The sequence below is a fragment of the Tursiops truncatus genome, chromosome 11 (assembly GCF_011762595.2).
Source record: "Tursiops truncatus isolate mTurTru1 chromosome 11, mTurTru1.mat.Y, whole genome shotgun sequence".
Classification (NCBI taxonomy): domain Eukaryota; kingdom Metazoa; phylum Chordata; class Mammalia; order Artiodactyla; family Delphinidae; genus Tursiops; species Tursiops truncatus.
In genome coordinates, this window is record NC_047044.1 from 101,902,609 (window position 1) to 101,918,599 (window position 15,991).

Here is a 15,991-nt window from a genome sequence, read left to right on the forward strand (position 1 = left end):
GCACATGTGTGCGTTCCCTGGATGCTCTCCAAAAAATTACACAAAGGCAAAAGGCCACAGAAAGCATCTGTGCACAACAATTCTCACGAAGAGTGAACTGAAAAGATCTAGCAATACCGATTTGGGAATTAAGCGTTTCAGCCAAGGAGGGCAATTCAGTACAATCTTTCTGGCAAATTCCAGATATTTCTCACCTCTTCCGACTGGCTGGTCTTTCTCCTCTTCCCAGCACCATCCAAGTCCTTTTCCTTTTTGTCCTGCACCAAGAGCAAAGGGAAACCGCATTCCTCTAGTCACTGCACTGTACCATTAGTTCTGCAGCTGGAGGAAAAACCCTTCCACTTACCTTGGGAGAGCGCTTCCGAGAAATGGTCTGCCCCAGCTTGCTCAGGAAGGAGATAGGGGATTTAGTGCTGGCTACCAGGACAGCCCTCTCCTCAGCATTCAGGTCCAAGGCGTCTGTGGGCAGAAACCAGCAGTGTCCAAGGACAGCCCTGAGGGTGCCTCCTTGCAGGAGGCTCTCGGAACCTCAGGAAGCTCTGAGGGTTCGTGCACTCTGAACCCCACAGAGAAAATGCACACGGAGCCCTGGACGCTGGGCCTTCTCTTCTCCATCCATACAAACAAAACCAACGCTTGCCCCAATCCACTTCAGTCACAAAAACCTCCACTTTTGCTTTTCAGACGCTGCAATCTGCTTGCTGATTACAACAGAGTGCCGAAGCCTCACTTCAAGATGAAAAGTTCAGGTCGGGAGAGAAAGGGAGGGGCATCGGCGGGGAGGAGACGGGACTCGGGTCATGGGTTCAGGGTGTGCTTGTTGATGTCAGAGTTGTGCATGTCTGTTGTAAGAACTGCATCTCTAATGAGAGAAAGCCACAGATGTCTACAAGTACATGGGCCAGAAGCACTGGAGAATGGTACCTAAACTCTGTGGGTTCCAATGTTTTATTAGTAACAATAGTAATGTTGAAATAATAATTGAAACTAATAATACATTGCTAACATTTGTTTAAGTGCTTCCATTCGCCAAACACTCTTCTTAGCGTACTACAATCTAGCCATGTACATATTATCCCCACTTTACAGATGGGGAAACTGAGGCACAGGGAAGTTTAGTGACTTTAGGTGGAGGCAATGGGATGTAAACCAGGTCAGGTACCATGGTCAACGCTTGTAAGCATCATGATGCTTACTCAGTCTGTTTTCTGACAGCCTGAGGGCCAAGGGAAGATTTTTGGAAACACTAAAAGGTAGGAGAAGAAAGAGAAGACAGAGAAGGAACAGTTAACAGAAGAAAGAGAACAAAGCAAGTATAGTCCGGGATCACAGAAGCCAAGAGGAAGAGAGAATTTCAAGAGAAAGGACGTCATTCCAAGGGCTGAACAACGCAGAACAGCTGGGTACCTGAGAGGTGAGAGAGGAGGGAAGAACATGCATCTGGTGATTCTTCACGACCACGGACAACAGTTTTGGCCGGGTTGCAAAGGGTCACAAAGATTAGGCAGTGAGGAAGTCCAGGCCACAGCAAAAGCACCTTTTCAAAAAGTCTGGTTCTGAGAGAAAGGGAACAAGGGTGGTGGAGTCAAGGACAAGGTTCTAGACGGGAATGCTCATGGCCTCCACAACTGCAGGTTTGCTGAGCAAGACCCGGGTCAGAACGACGGGCTGACAACAGTGCAGAGAAGCGGGTCTGCTGGAAGAAGGGGCACAGGGGAAGGAGAGGCAGGGGAGCCACACGGCAGCACCCCTGGGGGGCCCTTACCTCGGGAGGGGAGCGAGTCCCTGAACATCTCGTAGAACTGGGTCAGGTACATCACCATGGACAGCTTGTCCGGCTCCCCCACCGAGGCCATCTCTCTGCCTGTCATGATGGGAGAAATGCCCAGCTCCTTCTCAGCAATATCAAAGGCCAGCTGGTTATTCTTCTCCACATTTTGCTCATCCAAAGAATCAAAATCTCTGAGAAACAGGACGAGGAAAATGTGTCAAGATGGGCTGCTTGTCCCCAGACCAGAAAACATGGTATCACAGAGTCATCATTATTTCTCGGTCTTTCAGCTAAAATCCAGGGTGCAGGCCTCACTGAAATCGGAGAGCAAACCTCTCTCTCTCACTTCCTTTTACTAATGAAATGAAAATCATCCTCAGGGAGAAGAAAGGATTAACAATCTACCCATAAGAGAAAAGAGGGGAAAAGTTGGAAAACATAACATTTTATCAATAACATAAAGTTCTTACTAAAATGTGAGCTCAAGAAAAGGAACTGTTTCTGTTAAGTTTCTCCTGTGCCCCGTGTGTGGTCTGCATGTATTAAACTCAGGCTCAACAACAGTAAAGGTCCTATTTGGATCAGGCTGTGTCTAAAGGCCTGGAACCATCACCCCCTGTGTCCTTTGGAGCTGACAAGCTGTTGATGTACTAAATCAGCTCTGGTGAATCTTACTCAGCCTTCCCCTCTAATTAAAAGGGAAATTCCAAAACTTTCCTCAGAAGATTTCTCCACTGCTAAATTTCCTAAGTATTTAGATTAACAAACATTTCCCACTGGGTTTCAGGCTTCTTGCTATTCAATCAAGTAAAGACTGACAGCATCCTTCTTTAGCTGATTTCAGATTAACTGGGCAGGCCTTATTTGGTGTTAACCTGCTGACTCCGCAACCGTTTTTCGTTTTTTAAACTCCTTTACTCTGTATGTTAAGCCTACTAAACTGTGGCGGGGGGCGGGGGGGGGCCTCATCCTGAGTGACGTCACGGCAGCTTAAACGGTGCCAAATTAGCTACTCACGGCTCTGTGCACCGTCAGGAGGAAATGCCCGGGCCCCTGGCAGCCTTCGGTCCATTCCCACAGGAGTGTGTCCCCTCGGCACCAGGCTCCCTTCAGGGACTCCTGCCCTCCCCCTTCTGTCCTGCCCTCCCTCTGGACTAGGACTGACTTGCCTGGCCCTTCTCCTGAGCACTTCTGTGTCATCCACCGCAGTCGTTCTCAGGCTGCCCCCTGCCCCCCAGAGGGGTCAATAAGCCCTACTCCAACTCAGTTTTCGCCAGTCTCGGCGTGAGCTAAGGGACAGGGGCACAGAGGCCACTTCCGCTTATCAAGCACGTCAGCACCCCCACTCCTAAGCACTAGGTGAAGCCCCTTTCTTTTATTAACATAAAAGAGAGCCAGATCTTTCAGGATTCCTTAAGTAATCATTAGAACAAAACAAATACACAAAAATGGGCCCGTAAGTGGACCTAATGATGAAAGGACATACAGCCAAAATAATGCCACATGCTCTGCTCGTTTCCGAATCTTCTTGTTTGGCTTCCATGGTAACGAATGCCTACGGGGAAATCTGGGTGCACTGGTCACCACAGCTGACCTGGGTCATCCTGTCATACTAGTCTGCATTTAGGTGAGTAGAGAATGACCAAAAGAGGAAATGTCACCGCACAGGTGCGTAAGGCCACCTGAGTGTTAGGGGTGTAACAGAGCACGCTTGCAAAAAGTGCAAGAGACAAGAGACAATGCCGACAAGCCCCGGCGAATGGAGGAAGTGCTTTGCTGGTAGTGACACGCGTGCCTTCAGCCCACACTCCGGCCAGGCTTTCCTCGTGACCAGCAGCACTGGAGAGAGAGCTGGCTGAACGCAGAGCTCAGCCTGGGGCCAAGAAACAGAGTTTTCCTTCCTGTGATGTTAACAGGCCCGGGGGTGTTATAACCAGTTTTCCACGTTTTGAGTGCTGAGACTTTACAAACAGCTAATAATTCCTGGGTTGAGCTACATAATGCCTAACAGACACAGCTTTAAATATAACTATAAATTAAAATTAGTGACTGACTTCCAGAAGAAGTATCTTATATATATCTCGTTCTAGGAAAAGGTACAGAGTTTGGCCACTTGGAAGCAGGGCACTCGCAAGTCCTGTGGGAATACAGATGAAGCAGAGCCTGTTCTCACATCAGATCAGGGCGGTATCTGTGGATGACGGCACACAGGGCCAGGCCGCTCTTCCACGACATGGTGAGGTCCGTCACGTTCACCCCAGCGTAGCCATCTGTCTGCCGCTGGCACCAACCCAGCAGTTTGCTGGAACGAGCCACAGACTCTAAAACAACAACAATGTTATTATTGGAAGTGCAGTCACCTGGTAGCTTTGATAGGGAATCCACATAACCAGGTTGAAAAAATACTGAAGGCAAGGACAAAATAGTCGTCACTGGTTTTCAAAAGTAAGAAGTTACTTAACTGGTATCATAAGAGTGGAATTTAATTTAATTTTTTTTTCTTTTGGCTGTGCGGCGCGGCTTGTGGGATCTTAGTTCCCCAACCAGGGATCAAACCCGGGCCCACAGCAATGAAACTGCAGAGTCCTAACCACTGGACTGCCAGGGACTTCCCATGGAATTTATGGTAGACAAGAAACTACCAATTTATCCAGACTCTGAGGTCAACGTCCCTGCCCCGTCCATGACAGATCACAAGTGGACGCTGTGGATCCTCTCACGCTGAAGCCCAGGGTCCCGGCCACTCTCCAGGACAGGGACGTACGGGAAGGGTGCCACCTGCTGAGCTGTCACCCTCACACGTGATGGCTCTAAGATTTCCCTGGAGAGTTGTCTGGCAGGTGGCGGAGGAAACGCCTTCCCTTCAAGGTAACATTGGGGGCACCCGAGAAGAAACGTTCCATTCCACCTAGCAGCACGTTACACACTTGCTCTCACACTTTCCAAGGTACCAAGCAATCTGCCAAGTGAAGAAACTTTGCAGGACCACACAGGCAAGGCCAAGGACGCCAGACCAGGCCAGGCTTGGCACTCAGTATGACAAGTGGTCACATCTTGAAAAACTCAACGCATAGACACACATACTGGGACGTCTTCCAGTCACTGATGTGTCTTCTAAACCACGAAGAGCCTTTATAAAAAACCGTTTTTCATGATCACATCTGAAGAGCTCTGATATGGAACATTTAGATCAGATTAGATCATTTAGAAGAATCTGTGAACTCCTATTTGTGTCCAAGAAAGTCTGTTCCTTACCTTACGCAGCTGAAAACACTTAACCTTATACTAAGCCATTTGTACATAACAAATTTGTGAACATAACAAAATAAAAACTGCATATCTAAAAATCCCGTTTCACTTCAGTCTTTCAGGGAAAATGTATCCTGAAATGACACAGAGAACTCCTGCTGGTGTCACCATCATAAGTCTCCTGGCTTCAGAAATTCACTTCATTCAGATGTCTCCCAAGTCTGTGTATCCACTGATCCAATATGTACTGGACGACTTCAATATTCCAGGTTCTAGAATAACAGTGAACAAAGACACACTCTCTGGGCACTTCCCTGGCGGTCCAGTGGTTAGGACTCCATGCTCTCACTGCCTAGAGCCCAGGTTCAATCCCTGGTCGGGGAACTAAGATCCCGTGAACCGTGCGGTGCGGCCAAAAATAAATAAAAGACACACTCTCTGCTTTCAAGGAGATGACACCCCAGTGGAGGAAGATGAAAATGTTTCCAGCTGCCTTGATATCCCAACAGCATGTCAAATTCAAAATGCCCATGACAGAGCTCAGTTCTTCTCAGCCCTGAGTCCTTGTTCAGACTCTGCCAGTGCTTCTCAGCAGCCACTTCTGACGCCCCGCTGCACGCCAGGTGCTGCAGCGAACACCCCGACATGCCCCTGAGTCCTCGCAGCCAACGTGAGGTGGGCATGGTTACCCCCACTTTGCACACACGGAAACCCAAATTCAGAGACGCCATGTATGCTGTCAAGCCACACGCTTCACGGACGGGCATAGCTGGACTGGACGCCGTCTCCCTTCTCATCCGCGGCATCAACACCGGACCGGCCAGCCTGACCATTGGCGCACTTCTAAACTACCTGCTCTGCCCCAGTGCCCTTCTCTGTCCCAGCTCACCTGCATCTGGCCAGTCACTCTCCTTTTAAAGAACACTTCAGGGGCCTGCACCGCATGAGCTCCGCCTCCATCACTGTGTCCTGCAGCCAGTGGTCCTCAGCTAAGAAGCCACTGCTTCTTCTGTAAAGCCTTCCCTGAAAACCTTGGTTGGCGTGTGTGCTCCCAAGTCCGCACCCCTGTCCTCGCAACAGCACCGTATCTGATTTCTCGTTATACCCTCGCGACACCTTAGACCAGGTTTCCCAGCCTCGACAGCACTGCTGCTTTAGGCAGTTGATCCTTCGCTGTGGGGCTAACTTGTGTACCACAGGGGGCAGAGCAGTAGTAACCTAACCCCCCAAGTCCTGACACCCAAAAATGTCTCCAGACACGACCAAACGTCCCCTGGGGGCAAACCACCTCCGGTGAGAACCATGTACATGAGAGCCAGTACTGTGCGCACCAACAGCTCAGCCAATTACACAGACGCTCTCGACGGCAGAAAGGCCATTACCAGGACTCACCATTGCGGGCCAATTTTGGGGTAGTTCGGGAATTCACGAGGTTCTCCATCTCCAGGTGAATATCTTTTGTTTCTCCAGTATCATACAGATGGCGCACCTGGCAGGAAGTTTACAAGTTGTAAAGAAGGAAAATCACATACCAAGTAATAAATTGCCGACTGAGAGCACACTGACTGAAGTGGAAGGCTGAGGAAAGTGTAGTCAGAAGGTATAACGCCAACCTTAATCCTTTCTGGGATACGGTGGGTCACGTACACACAAATGCGTGTGACCTGTAAGAACCTGTGCTCAGAGACAGCCACAGAGGGCCCTCGCACAGTCTCTGCTGGGCCATTACTGCTGCCCAGTGCCAGCGGGTTTCCCCCACAAACACAGAGGCCTAGATGTAAAGTGAATAAGAAATTACTCTAGAACACAGGCAAATACGTTGAATGGGCTGCTTTCTCAGCATTGTTGGGCTCCCGGGGATTATTATGCTTTGTAAAATGCCACTCTCAGTGCAGTAACAAGGCTTTAGACGTTCTGAGTTGGCCGGCAGTGTCTTTTACTTGCAGAGGGTCTTATCTTTCCACGTTTTCTCAAGTGGCCAGTGCTGTCTGCCTGCACAACGATCCTGGGAGCAGCAGGGATGGTGACCTCCATGGTACAGATGGGGAAACAAGTTCAGGGAAGGTGAGCGGCAGCCCCCGGGTCACGGTGACTGGTGGCAGTGACGCAGGTGCCCGCTGCACGTCCTGACTAGAGAACGAGGGCTGAGCTCCTGCACTGTCCACGGGAACCAGGAGATGGGACACAGCCCTCCGGTCACCAGACAACCCGCTGCCCTAGCTGGTCAGTCTGCTGATGGCAGATGCGTCCCTCAGCCAACTCAGGAAGACGTGTGCTTGGATTGGGAAGGAATGCTGTGTGCGCCTGTATTCACAGAGTCTGACTGGTCCTGACCGTGGCTGGGACACGGATGACGGGCCAGGGGCGCTTACCTGGCTTGGCCGGAGGAAGTTGACGTTCATGTTGGGGTATCTGGTGACGGGGTCTATGCTGTACTGGCTGAAGTTCTTGCTCACATTCTCGGGGGTGGTCTGAGGCAGCAACCTATAAATGCTTTCCCTGCAACAATGAACAACAGTGCGCTCAGAGCAGTGACAGCACCAGAAGCTCCTCCCTCTCCTTTGATAATATTTCTATTTTCTGACAGTCCAGGGTGGGACAAATCCTCCTCCTTGTCGGGTTGCCTCCAACCCCACATCAGCCCTGGCTTCCCATCCCCACCATCTCAATGATCCCACAGGCACCAGACTGTTAGGGGCCAAGGAGAAGGGCAAGTCCACTGCTGTGGGCAGGGAGCCAAGTCTCACTCTACTTTACTGCTGCGCTGTTTTTTTTTTAATTTTTATTTTATTTATTTATTTATTTATTTATGGCTGTGTTGGGTCTTCGTTTCTGTGCGAGGGCTTCCTCTAGTTGCGGTGAGCGGGGGCCACTCTTCATCGCAGTGCGCGGGTCTCTCACTGTCGCAGCCTCTCTTGTTGCAGAGCACAAGCTCGAGACGCGCAGGCTCAGTAGTTGTGGCTCACGGGCCTAGTTGCTCTGCAGCATGTGGGATCTTCCCAGACCAGGGCTCGAACCTGTGTCCCCTGCATTGGCAGGCAGATTCTCAACCACTGTGCCACCAGGGAAGCCCCTGCTGCGCTGTTTTAGCAAGTAGGCCAATGTTTAATTTTTAAGAAAATCACTGATGAACAAAACTTGCCACCAAATTTACCCAGAGTACCTTAGGTAACAGACTTAAAAATGGTATCGACCACTAATTTCATCCAGCAAATCCTCTTTCTCTAGCTCTGGTCAAGGCACTTGTTCTTTATTAGCAAGCGAATCCGAGACCTTACCTCATCTGCAATTATCTGCTTCACAATGTCTGACAGTTGAGAGTCAATGTTCACAAGCACTTTGTTGTTTTCCTTTGGATTCGAAGTCACTTTTAATTTCTTCTCCTATGTTAGTACATCCCCTGCTACCACACTGATTTCATTAGTACAAGTCTCCCTAATTTAAGGACAGGAAGATTAAATGCACTATTTTCATGTACTGGGTTGGCCAAAAAGTGCCTTCGGTTTTTAAGTAAAAACTAAAGACACATTTTTCATTTTCACCAAGAAATTTATTGAACAATGTATTTACCCTTTTGTTCCACTACCTTCTGCCATTTTTCAGACAACTTCATAATTCCATCTTCCCAAAACTTTTTATCTTTTTGAGCAAACAACTGTTCCAGGTGCCTTTTACAGTCTTTCAGGGAACTGAAATTTTTTCCATTAAGAGAATTTTGTAAAGACCGAAATAAATGGAAATCTGAAGGTGCAATGTCTGGTGAATATGGCAGATGAATCAGAACTTCCCAGCTAAGCTGTAACAGTTTTTGCCTGGTCATCAAGGAAACACGTGGTCTTGCGTTATCCTGATGGAAGATTATGCATTTTCTGTTGACTGATTCCAGACGCTTTTCGTCAAGTGCCACTTTCAGTTGGTCTAATTGGGAGCAGTGCTTGTTGGAATTAATCGTTTCGTTTTCCAGAAGGAGCTCATGGTAGAGGACTCCCTTCCAATCCCACCATATACACAACATCACCTTCTTTGGATGAGCACCCCCCTTTGGTGTGGTTGGTGGTGGTTCTTTTCGCTTGCCCCACGACCTCTTCCGTTCCACATTATTGGACAGTAACCACTCCTCATCGCCTGTCACAATTTGTTTTAAAAACGGAATTTTTTGCTACGTTTAAGTAGAGAAACACATGCGGAAATATGGTCAAGAAGGTTTTTTTCGCTTAACTTATGTGGAACCCAAACATCAAAACGATTAACATAACCAAGCTGGAGCGAATGATGTTCAGCCCTTGATTTGGATATTTTGAGTATGTCGGCTATCTCCCGCGTGGTGTAACATTGATTGTTCTCAATTAATGTCTCGATTTGATCACTATCAACTTCAACTGGTCTACCCAATCGTAGAGCATCGTCCAGCGAGAAATCTCCAGCACAAAACTTTGCAAACCACCTTTGACATGTTCAGTCAGTCACAGCACCTTCTCCAGACACTGCACAAATCTTTTTTTGTGCTTCAGTTGTGTGTTTTTACCTTTCTAGAAATGATAAAGCATAATATGCTGAAAATGTTACTTTTTTCCTTCCATCTTCAATATTAAAATGGCTACACAAAAATTCAACAATTTTGATGTCTTTTTTTTTTTTTTTTAATTTTATTTATTTTTGGCTGCACTGGGTCTTCGTTACTGCGCGCAGGCTTTCTCTAGCTCTGGTGAGCGGGGGCTACTCTCTGTTGCAGTGCCTGGGCTTCTCATTGTGGTGGCTTCTCTTGTTGTGGAGCACGGACTCTAGGCGCACGGGCTTCAGTGGTTGTGGCACGCGGGCTCAGTAGTTGTGGCTCGAGGGCTCTAGAGCGCAGGCTCAGTAGTTGTGGCACACGGGCTTAGCTGCTCTGTGGCGTTTGGGATCTTCCTGGACCAGGGCTAGAACCCATGTCCCCTGCATTGGCAGGCGGATTCTTAACCACTGTGCCACCAGGGAAGTCCCAATAAGTCTTTTTTTAAATGCAGGCTGATATGACAGCTGTCACATACAATCTAACAAAATTGTTTCGAAAGAAGTTAAAGACAACTAAGTGCTACTAGAGCCATCTTAGGGAAAAAAACGAATGAACCTTTTGGCCAATCGAATATTTGTTCATGTAGCTGTCACAAAGGAATCAGAGAGCATCCTTCAATGTTACACAAAGATTCAGATACCATTCATAAGTAACAAATTTGATTTGAAAGGGATAAGAGAACATCACTTAGATTAGATAATTTTTAGGTTTCTATGATTTGTGTGTGTGTGTGTGTATGGTACACGGGCCTCTCACTGTTGTGGAGCACAGGCTCTGGACGCGCAGGCTCAGCGGCCATGGCTCATGGGCCTAGCCGCTCCACGGCTACAGCACGAACCCGTGTTCGGACCGGGGCACGAACCCGTGTCCCCTGCACCGGCAGGCGGACTCTCAACCACTGCGCCACCAGGGAAGCCCTAGGTTTCTATGATTTTATGAATACCTATCTTGCTTTCCCTCTCCTAAATATAAAAACATCATTAATGAAGAAGGAAAGAGAAACCTGAACTCTGCCTGAGGAGCAAACCACTGACCCTCCTGTGTCACCGCGAAAGGACGCCCCTCCGGTTACCTCTCTGCCAGGACTTCCAAGGGGCTCCTTCCCAGAGACCAACTGCGCACCATCCAGGCCGAGTCCATAGCAGCTAGAAAGCCCCGGGCTATTCCTGTTCCCATTGGCCAAAAAGGCTACAGAAACAGAAAACAAAGAATTAACCTGAATTACCTTTTAAAAGAGGGAAACTAAACTAAGGAGGAGAGAAAGAGTTTGCTGTTGAAGAGCAGCTGTACCCTGCCCTTCCCTTCCCTACTTCACAACCTGCAGACGGGCAAGTCACAAAGCCTTTGGAACTGCCACCCACAGTGGCAAGCCTGGGCTCCCCGTGGCCTGGGGCCCTCCCCTGTACACTAGACCGCGTGGCAGTGCAGACACTCGCTCCCCAGCTGGGACCCCAGAGCTGCCCCTCAGTGCGATGCCCCCTCGCCAGGCCTCCAACCCGAACTGCCACCTCCCGCTGCTCAGCACTCACCTCCAGAAGGCTGTCCCCCACCAGGGCCACCAGCAGCTGGTGGCCACCGTGCTCCCGCACCAGGGCCGCGTTCTCGGAGGCGTACATGCACGTGAAGTCGAACATGGCCACGTCGGGCTGCCCGTAGTGGTTGATGGCGAAGTCCAGGGAGGGCAGCTGCTGCTGGGTGGAGAAGTCGGCCGCCTCCCGGGCATAGCTCAGCAGGGCCTCCTGGTCCACATTCTCCCGGGACAGCAGGAGCTCCGTGTCGGCGTAGTCCTATCTCCAGAGGGAGAAGAGGCTCGATGGAAACGCCCAGGCAGGGGCGCCAGAGCCTGCCGGCCACAGCCATGCTGCGCGTTCCAGACGGAACCTAGTTCCGCAGCCTTCCCCTCCCTGTTCCCAAAGCAGTCTTCTATGCAAATTCAAAAGGAAAGGGGGGAGGCTGTTTCTAAAGGAACACAGGTTTTGCCGCCTAGAAACAGAGCACCCGCTTTTCCATTTACTTGGAACAAGTCACTGCTTCTTCAGTCTAGTCCACTCCACCTCACGGAGTTGCTTTGAATACCAAATACAATGATTCAATGTGATGACGCTCTGTAAACTGAAAAGCATTCATAGTTCAGGCTGCTATCAGCAATCACCGTCTTCTGGGCAGCAGCTGGACCTACACGGGACACTCAACCTTGCATAGCTCATCGAACCCAAAGGAAGAACCTGAAAGCTTCAGTGCCAGAGGGATGAGGAGGTGGGGGCAATAGGAGTCCTGGGGGCCGGGAAGAAATACACTGAAAAGTGGAACAGAAGTCTTCAAAACAATACACAAGATTCTGAAAGTCCCCATAGTAATCCACCAGCAAAGAAAAACAATGATGAGGGAAAAGGGCTTTCCACAGAAGGGATCGAGAAACTCCCTTTCTGTTTTGGAGGCTCTGGCACACTGAGCCAAGTCTTTCTTCTCAAGTGGGACCTAAGTTTTCCAAGTGCCCCTGATGGTACTTTCCGCTGGCACTACAAGATGTAAGAGCCGAACACAAATACTCAGGTTGGTCCCGGAAACTGTTTGTTCAACACTTAGTAAGTGGCCACCATGGGCTCTAAGTCTTAGCTTGGTCCCAAGGCATACCAATGGGTTCACCGGCTATTTCTTACTGATAGAGCATATAACTAAATATATCTTGCTCACGCTTTTGTCAGAATGGGCTGTGCCCACTGCTCTGTCCTGTTCTCCTCACACGCATAAGGGGCCACGGGGCTGAGACACAGACACGAGGTCCACGAGCTCCCAGCTCCCAGTTCCCCAGCACCGCCTGCAGACAAGGCAGCACCATAACTCAGACTGCAGTCACCCGACTCATCATCACCCTGCAAAGACAAAGGACATCCTGAAATTCAGCCGCCAGTCTGCGCTGGGAACTGCACAGGCCTGAATCACCGCATCTGGTGCCTCTTCTCTCCACTCATCACACAGGGACAGTTAATTCTCAAATCCAGACCAACAAGACCAAGTTAAGACTTAAGAAACTCTCCTTAAGGAGCCATCCACCTGTGGTTCTCTGCGTCCACATTCTGTCATCATCCCAGGGAATCTCATACAATTAGTCATCTGGAAAAAAGGCTTAGCTGGCCCTGGCTCTGGATGAACAAGAGCCCTCATTGTCAGGCCATAAAGAGGTCCAAATATAGCCTGATCCAGGCACTGTAACCATACCTGCAGTAAAGCCAGAACCGTTCTCAGGCTCCCATAAACACCAGTTTTTGCTTCTTGGTCTAACTCCCTTCCCTCTATAACCCCCTCCCAAAAGATGACCTACTAACCAACCAATAATCGGTCATATATGGAACTCATCATAACCACAAACAGAATCACCTGAAATTAAAATGAATATCTATGCATGAAATGCTATCTGAGATTTGCTTTGCACAGCCCAAAGTGGGAGTGGGGAGTGGGCTGGGGTACTCCTGGGACAGCGCTGGCCACGTGCTGACAACTGCTAATGCTGGATAACAGGCACATCGGGGTTCATTACACAAGTCTCTCCACTTTTGTTCGTGCTTGAAATTTTCCATAATAAAAGATTTTTTTTAAGTTAAACTAAAAAACATCAGAGGAGTACAAAGTACATGGTCCCAGGAGATGAGTGAGGCACTCATTTTCATCCCCTTGCAGGAAAAAACTCATCAGACAATAAAATTCTTTCTCTTGGTAATCACATGACCCAGTACAACATAAAAAGCGGTTTAAAAGAAATCCGCGACTCACGTGCAGTATCACCCCTTTGTCCAGTAAACTCTGCTTTTTGGCTGTCATAACAAAATAGTGTGTGTCATCTTTGTAGTAGACGATGTTCTCCAAATCGATCCCTGCAACAGAGAACAACATGCACATAAGGGTCTGCTGAGATGAAGGTGGGTTAGGCAGCCAGAGAAACTCTCCTGGCCCACAGAGGCCAGGGTTGTGGAACTCCAGACAGGGAACGAGAAAATGAAAAAGGCACCTGAGCCTGATCCTCACCTCCTGCACATTTGTTCATGAAAAGGGGGGGAGCTCTGGTTATCCTCACACTGCTCTGCATTCACCTGACACCCTGTTATCCTGGCAACAGCAATCAATCAGAAGCAGAAACACAAGGATGGGAAGAAAGGAGAGGTTAACCTCTAGTAAGAGGGTTTGAGTCAGTTCTCAGGTTAAACCTCTTTGATGCTCGTCAAGGCAACGGGAGAATCTCCTGGACTCTCACGGGCAGGACAGACAACTGGATGCCTGGAAGTACAGAGTGCACTACTGGCTCTTTAATTCGATTAACGTGAAAAACAGATGCAGTGGGAAGAAACCATGTTCTTCCAGAAAATAGGTAAGTGGAATTTGCCACACATTTTTATTACAGCAAAATGTCTAAGTGAATCCATCTATTCACAAGCTATCATACAACAACCTCATTTCTATCTAGCACGTGGTTTACTTCAAAGCCAAACAAACTCAGGAAAAAGAAGACACACTCAACACCTAGCGTCAGGTTCTCAACAAACCAGAGCTCCCCTCCAACAGCCGAAGGTGTCAGGCACCACCATGCAGAGGCAGGCAGGGGGAAGGGCTGGAGGAGCAGCCCATCCCTGCAATGAGGACAAAGGACACCCGAGTAGGAGACAGAGACACAGAAAGCATAACGCTCAGAATGAAGCACGGGAGTGAAGAAGGAGCAGAGGGGCAAACAACACAGCAGTTTCACTGATGACCCCCCCCGACCAAACCCTCCAAGAGAAAGATCACAAGCGGTATTTAAATTTCTATCCTTTTTGCTGTGGAGGCATTGACACCAACCTGTGGCTTCCCTCAGTTCCTGGAAAAATTTTTGGTTGAATATAAAAGCCACACCACTGATCTCTTCCACTTTGGCTTCTGCGGTTGTATTTCGGTTAATAAAATTTGCTGTAATGGCAATGGCCAGTTTGCCACGAAATTCTTTCCGACGAAATCCTGGAAGGAAAGAAATTTTCAGAGGTGGCAAAAGCTGGCTAAAGAAGGAAGATCACGTCACACAGGCGGGGCGCTGAGGAAGACATGAGGGAATATGGGGATGGGAATCAACGGGAAGGTTTTAGGGCAGCTCTCCTCTATCTGGAAATAAGGTGTTTACCTCCCAAAGACTGTAACAATCCAGGAAAGACGTCAGTCACCCACAACTAACACACCGCTGGAAATCCGACAGACCAGAACAGTACTCAGTACAAGGGGTTCCATTTCATAAAAAGGGACGCCGTCTGCTTTAATAACTTAGGTTTAATCCTGCAATGTTCCCTGCTCACGGGTGGCTTGTCTCCCTGTGCCCTGGAGAAGTGGCCCAGTACCAGCTGGCGGGGCGAAGGTGGGGCCTGCCGTTCACCCAGCCTAGGCAGCGCACGCGTGAGGATTCTCAGGAGCGGGGCCTCTGAAGACACAAGCTCTTGGCAGGGTTCCTCCACATGAAGCAGGTGAAGGAGACAGGAGCACTACCCGTACCTTCCAAGGTGTTCCTGCGGCCATCCCCTCCAATGATCACTTCAAACTCATATTCTGATACAGGATGGGTTTTGGGGTGCACCAGGGCCCGCCAACCTATCCCTGCGGACGGAAGTCAAAATGAAGGTTATCATCCAGACCCATTCATATATCTAAGACATCTCTAGGCACCCAGGTGTGCAGACTGCACAAAACCCCACGCCAAAAACACACCAGGCATAAAAGCATGGGGTACAAACCAAAGAGAGAAAGAAGCCTCGAGGAAGGGTCACAAAGGAACGTCCCCACCACACGACTTCCTATAACAAATCCAAGCCCTTGTCATGTCTAATACTATGTCAGAGGCCTCCTCATAAGTCAAAAGTTCCTCCAAAGACACAGGTTGTGCAAATGGAGACACCCCTTTAACTAGCTCTGAAAACAACCCTCAGATTCCTCTCTTCTCCCTGGATCTCATCTTTCCTCACCTCTTCAAGGCCCTTTTATCCCTCCTTCATTTGTTCACTCACGTTCATTTTCTTGGTCCTCAGGAGGCTCCACAAGTCCTTGGAATTCCACATTGACATGGATTTCAATGCCTAGGATCAATGCTACTTTCAAAAGTATTAGTTGAAGCTGACGGATACCTGGGTGAACAGGAAGATTACAGGAGTGAGGGCCCACCGGGTAGAGAGGACAAGTCAGCATCACTGCTCCGGTCCCCTCGTCCACCAATGCAGAGTTTATCCAGATGCTCAAAGCCACCTACAGCAGGCGGCTCTTCTGAGCCATGCTCCATAGCGTCTTCTTTTCTTTCTCAAGGGCAAATACAATTCAGTGCAAGAGGTGTTCTAGAGAGACACACAAGCCTACCTCTCAAAAGCTCTGAGACAGAAGGAGACTCTCCCTTCCATCCTCCCTGACACAGAGCC

At 49.0% G+C, this 15,991-nt stretch overlaps 1 protein-coding gene across 32 annotated transcripts in view; it reads right to left on the reverse strand.

Moving 5' to 3' along the window:
• MICAL3 (microtubule associated monooxygenase, calponin and LIM domain containing 3) overlaps positions 1-15,991 on the reverse strand; it is a 196,777-nt gene that overhangs the window by 103,375 nt on the left and 77,411 nt on the right. For 25 of the 32 annotated variants that reach the window (XR_012324629.1, XR_012324628.1, XM_073789281.1 and 22 more), the window contains 12 exons: positions 15,590-15,706; positions 15,081-15,182; positions 14,403-14,558; positions 13,344-13,444; positions 11,102-11,359; positions 10,645-10,760; positions 7,393-7,519; positions 6,413-6,509; positions 3,945-4,092; positions 1,766-1,962; positions 347-459; positions 195-257 (listed from right to left, as the gene is read on the reverse strand). Coding sequence is in view for 28 of the 32 variants with exons in the window: in XM_073789281.1 (XP_073645382.1) it covers positions 195-257; positions 347-459; positions 1,766-1,962; positions 3,945-4,092; positions 6,413-6,509; positions 7,393-7,519; positions 10,645-10,760; positions 11,102-11,359; positions 13,344-13,444; positions 14,403-14,558; positions 15,081-15,182; positions 15,590-15,706 (1,595 nt within the window). In the remaining 4 variants the exon portion in view is untranslated. The other 7 variants (XR_012324630.1, XR_012324631.1, XM_073789285.1 and 4 more) reach the window with 5 other exon arrangements.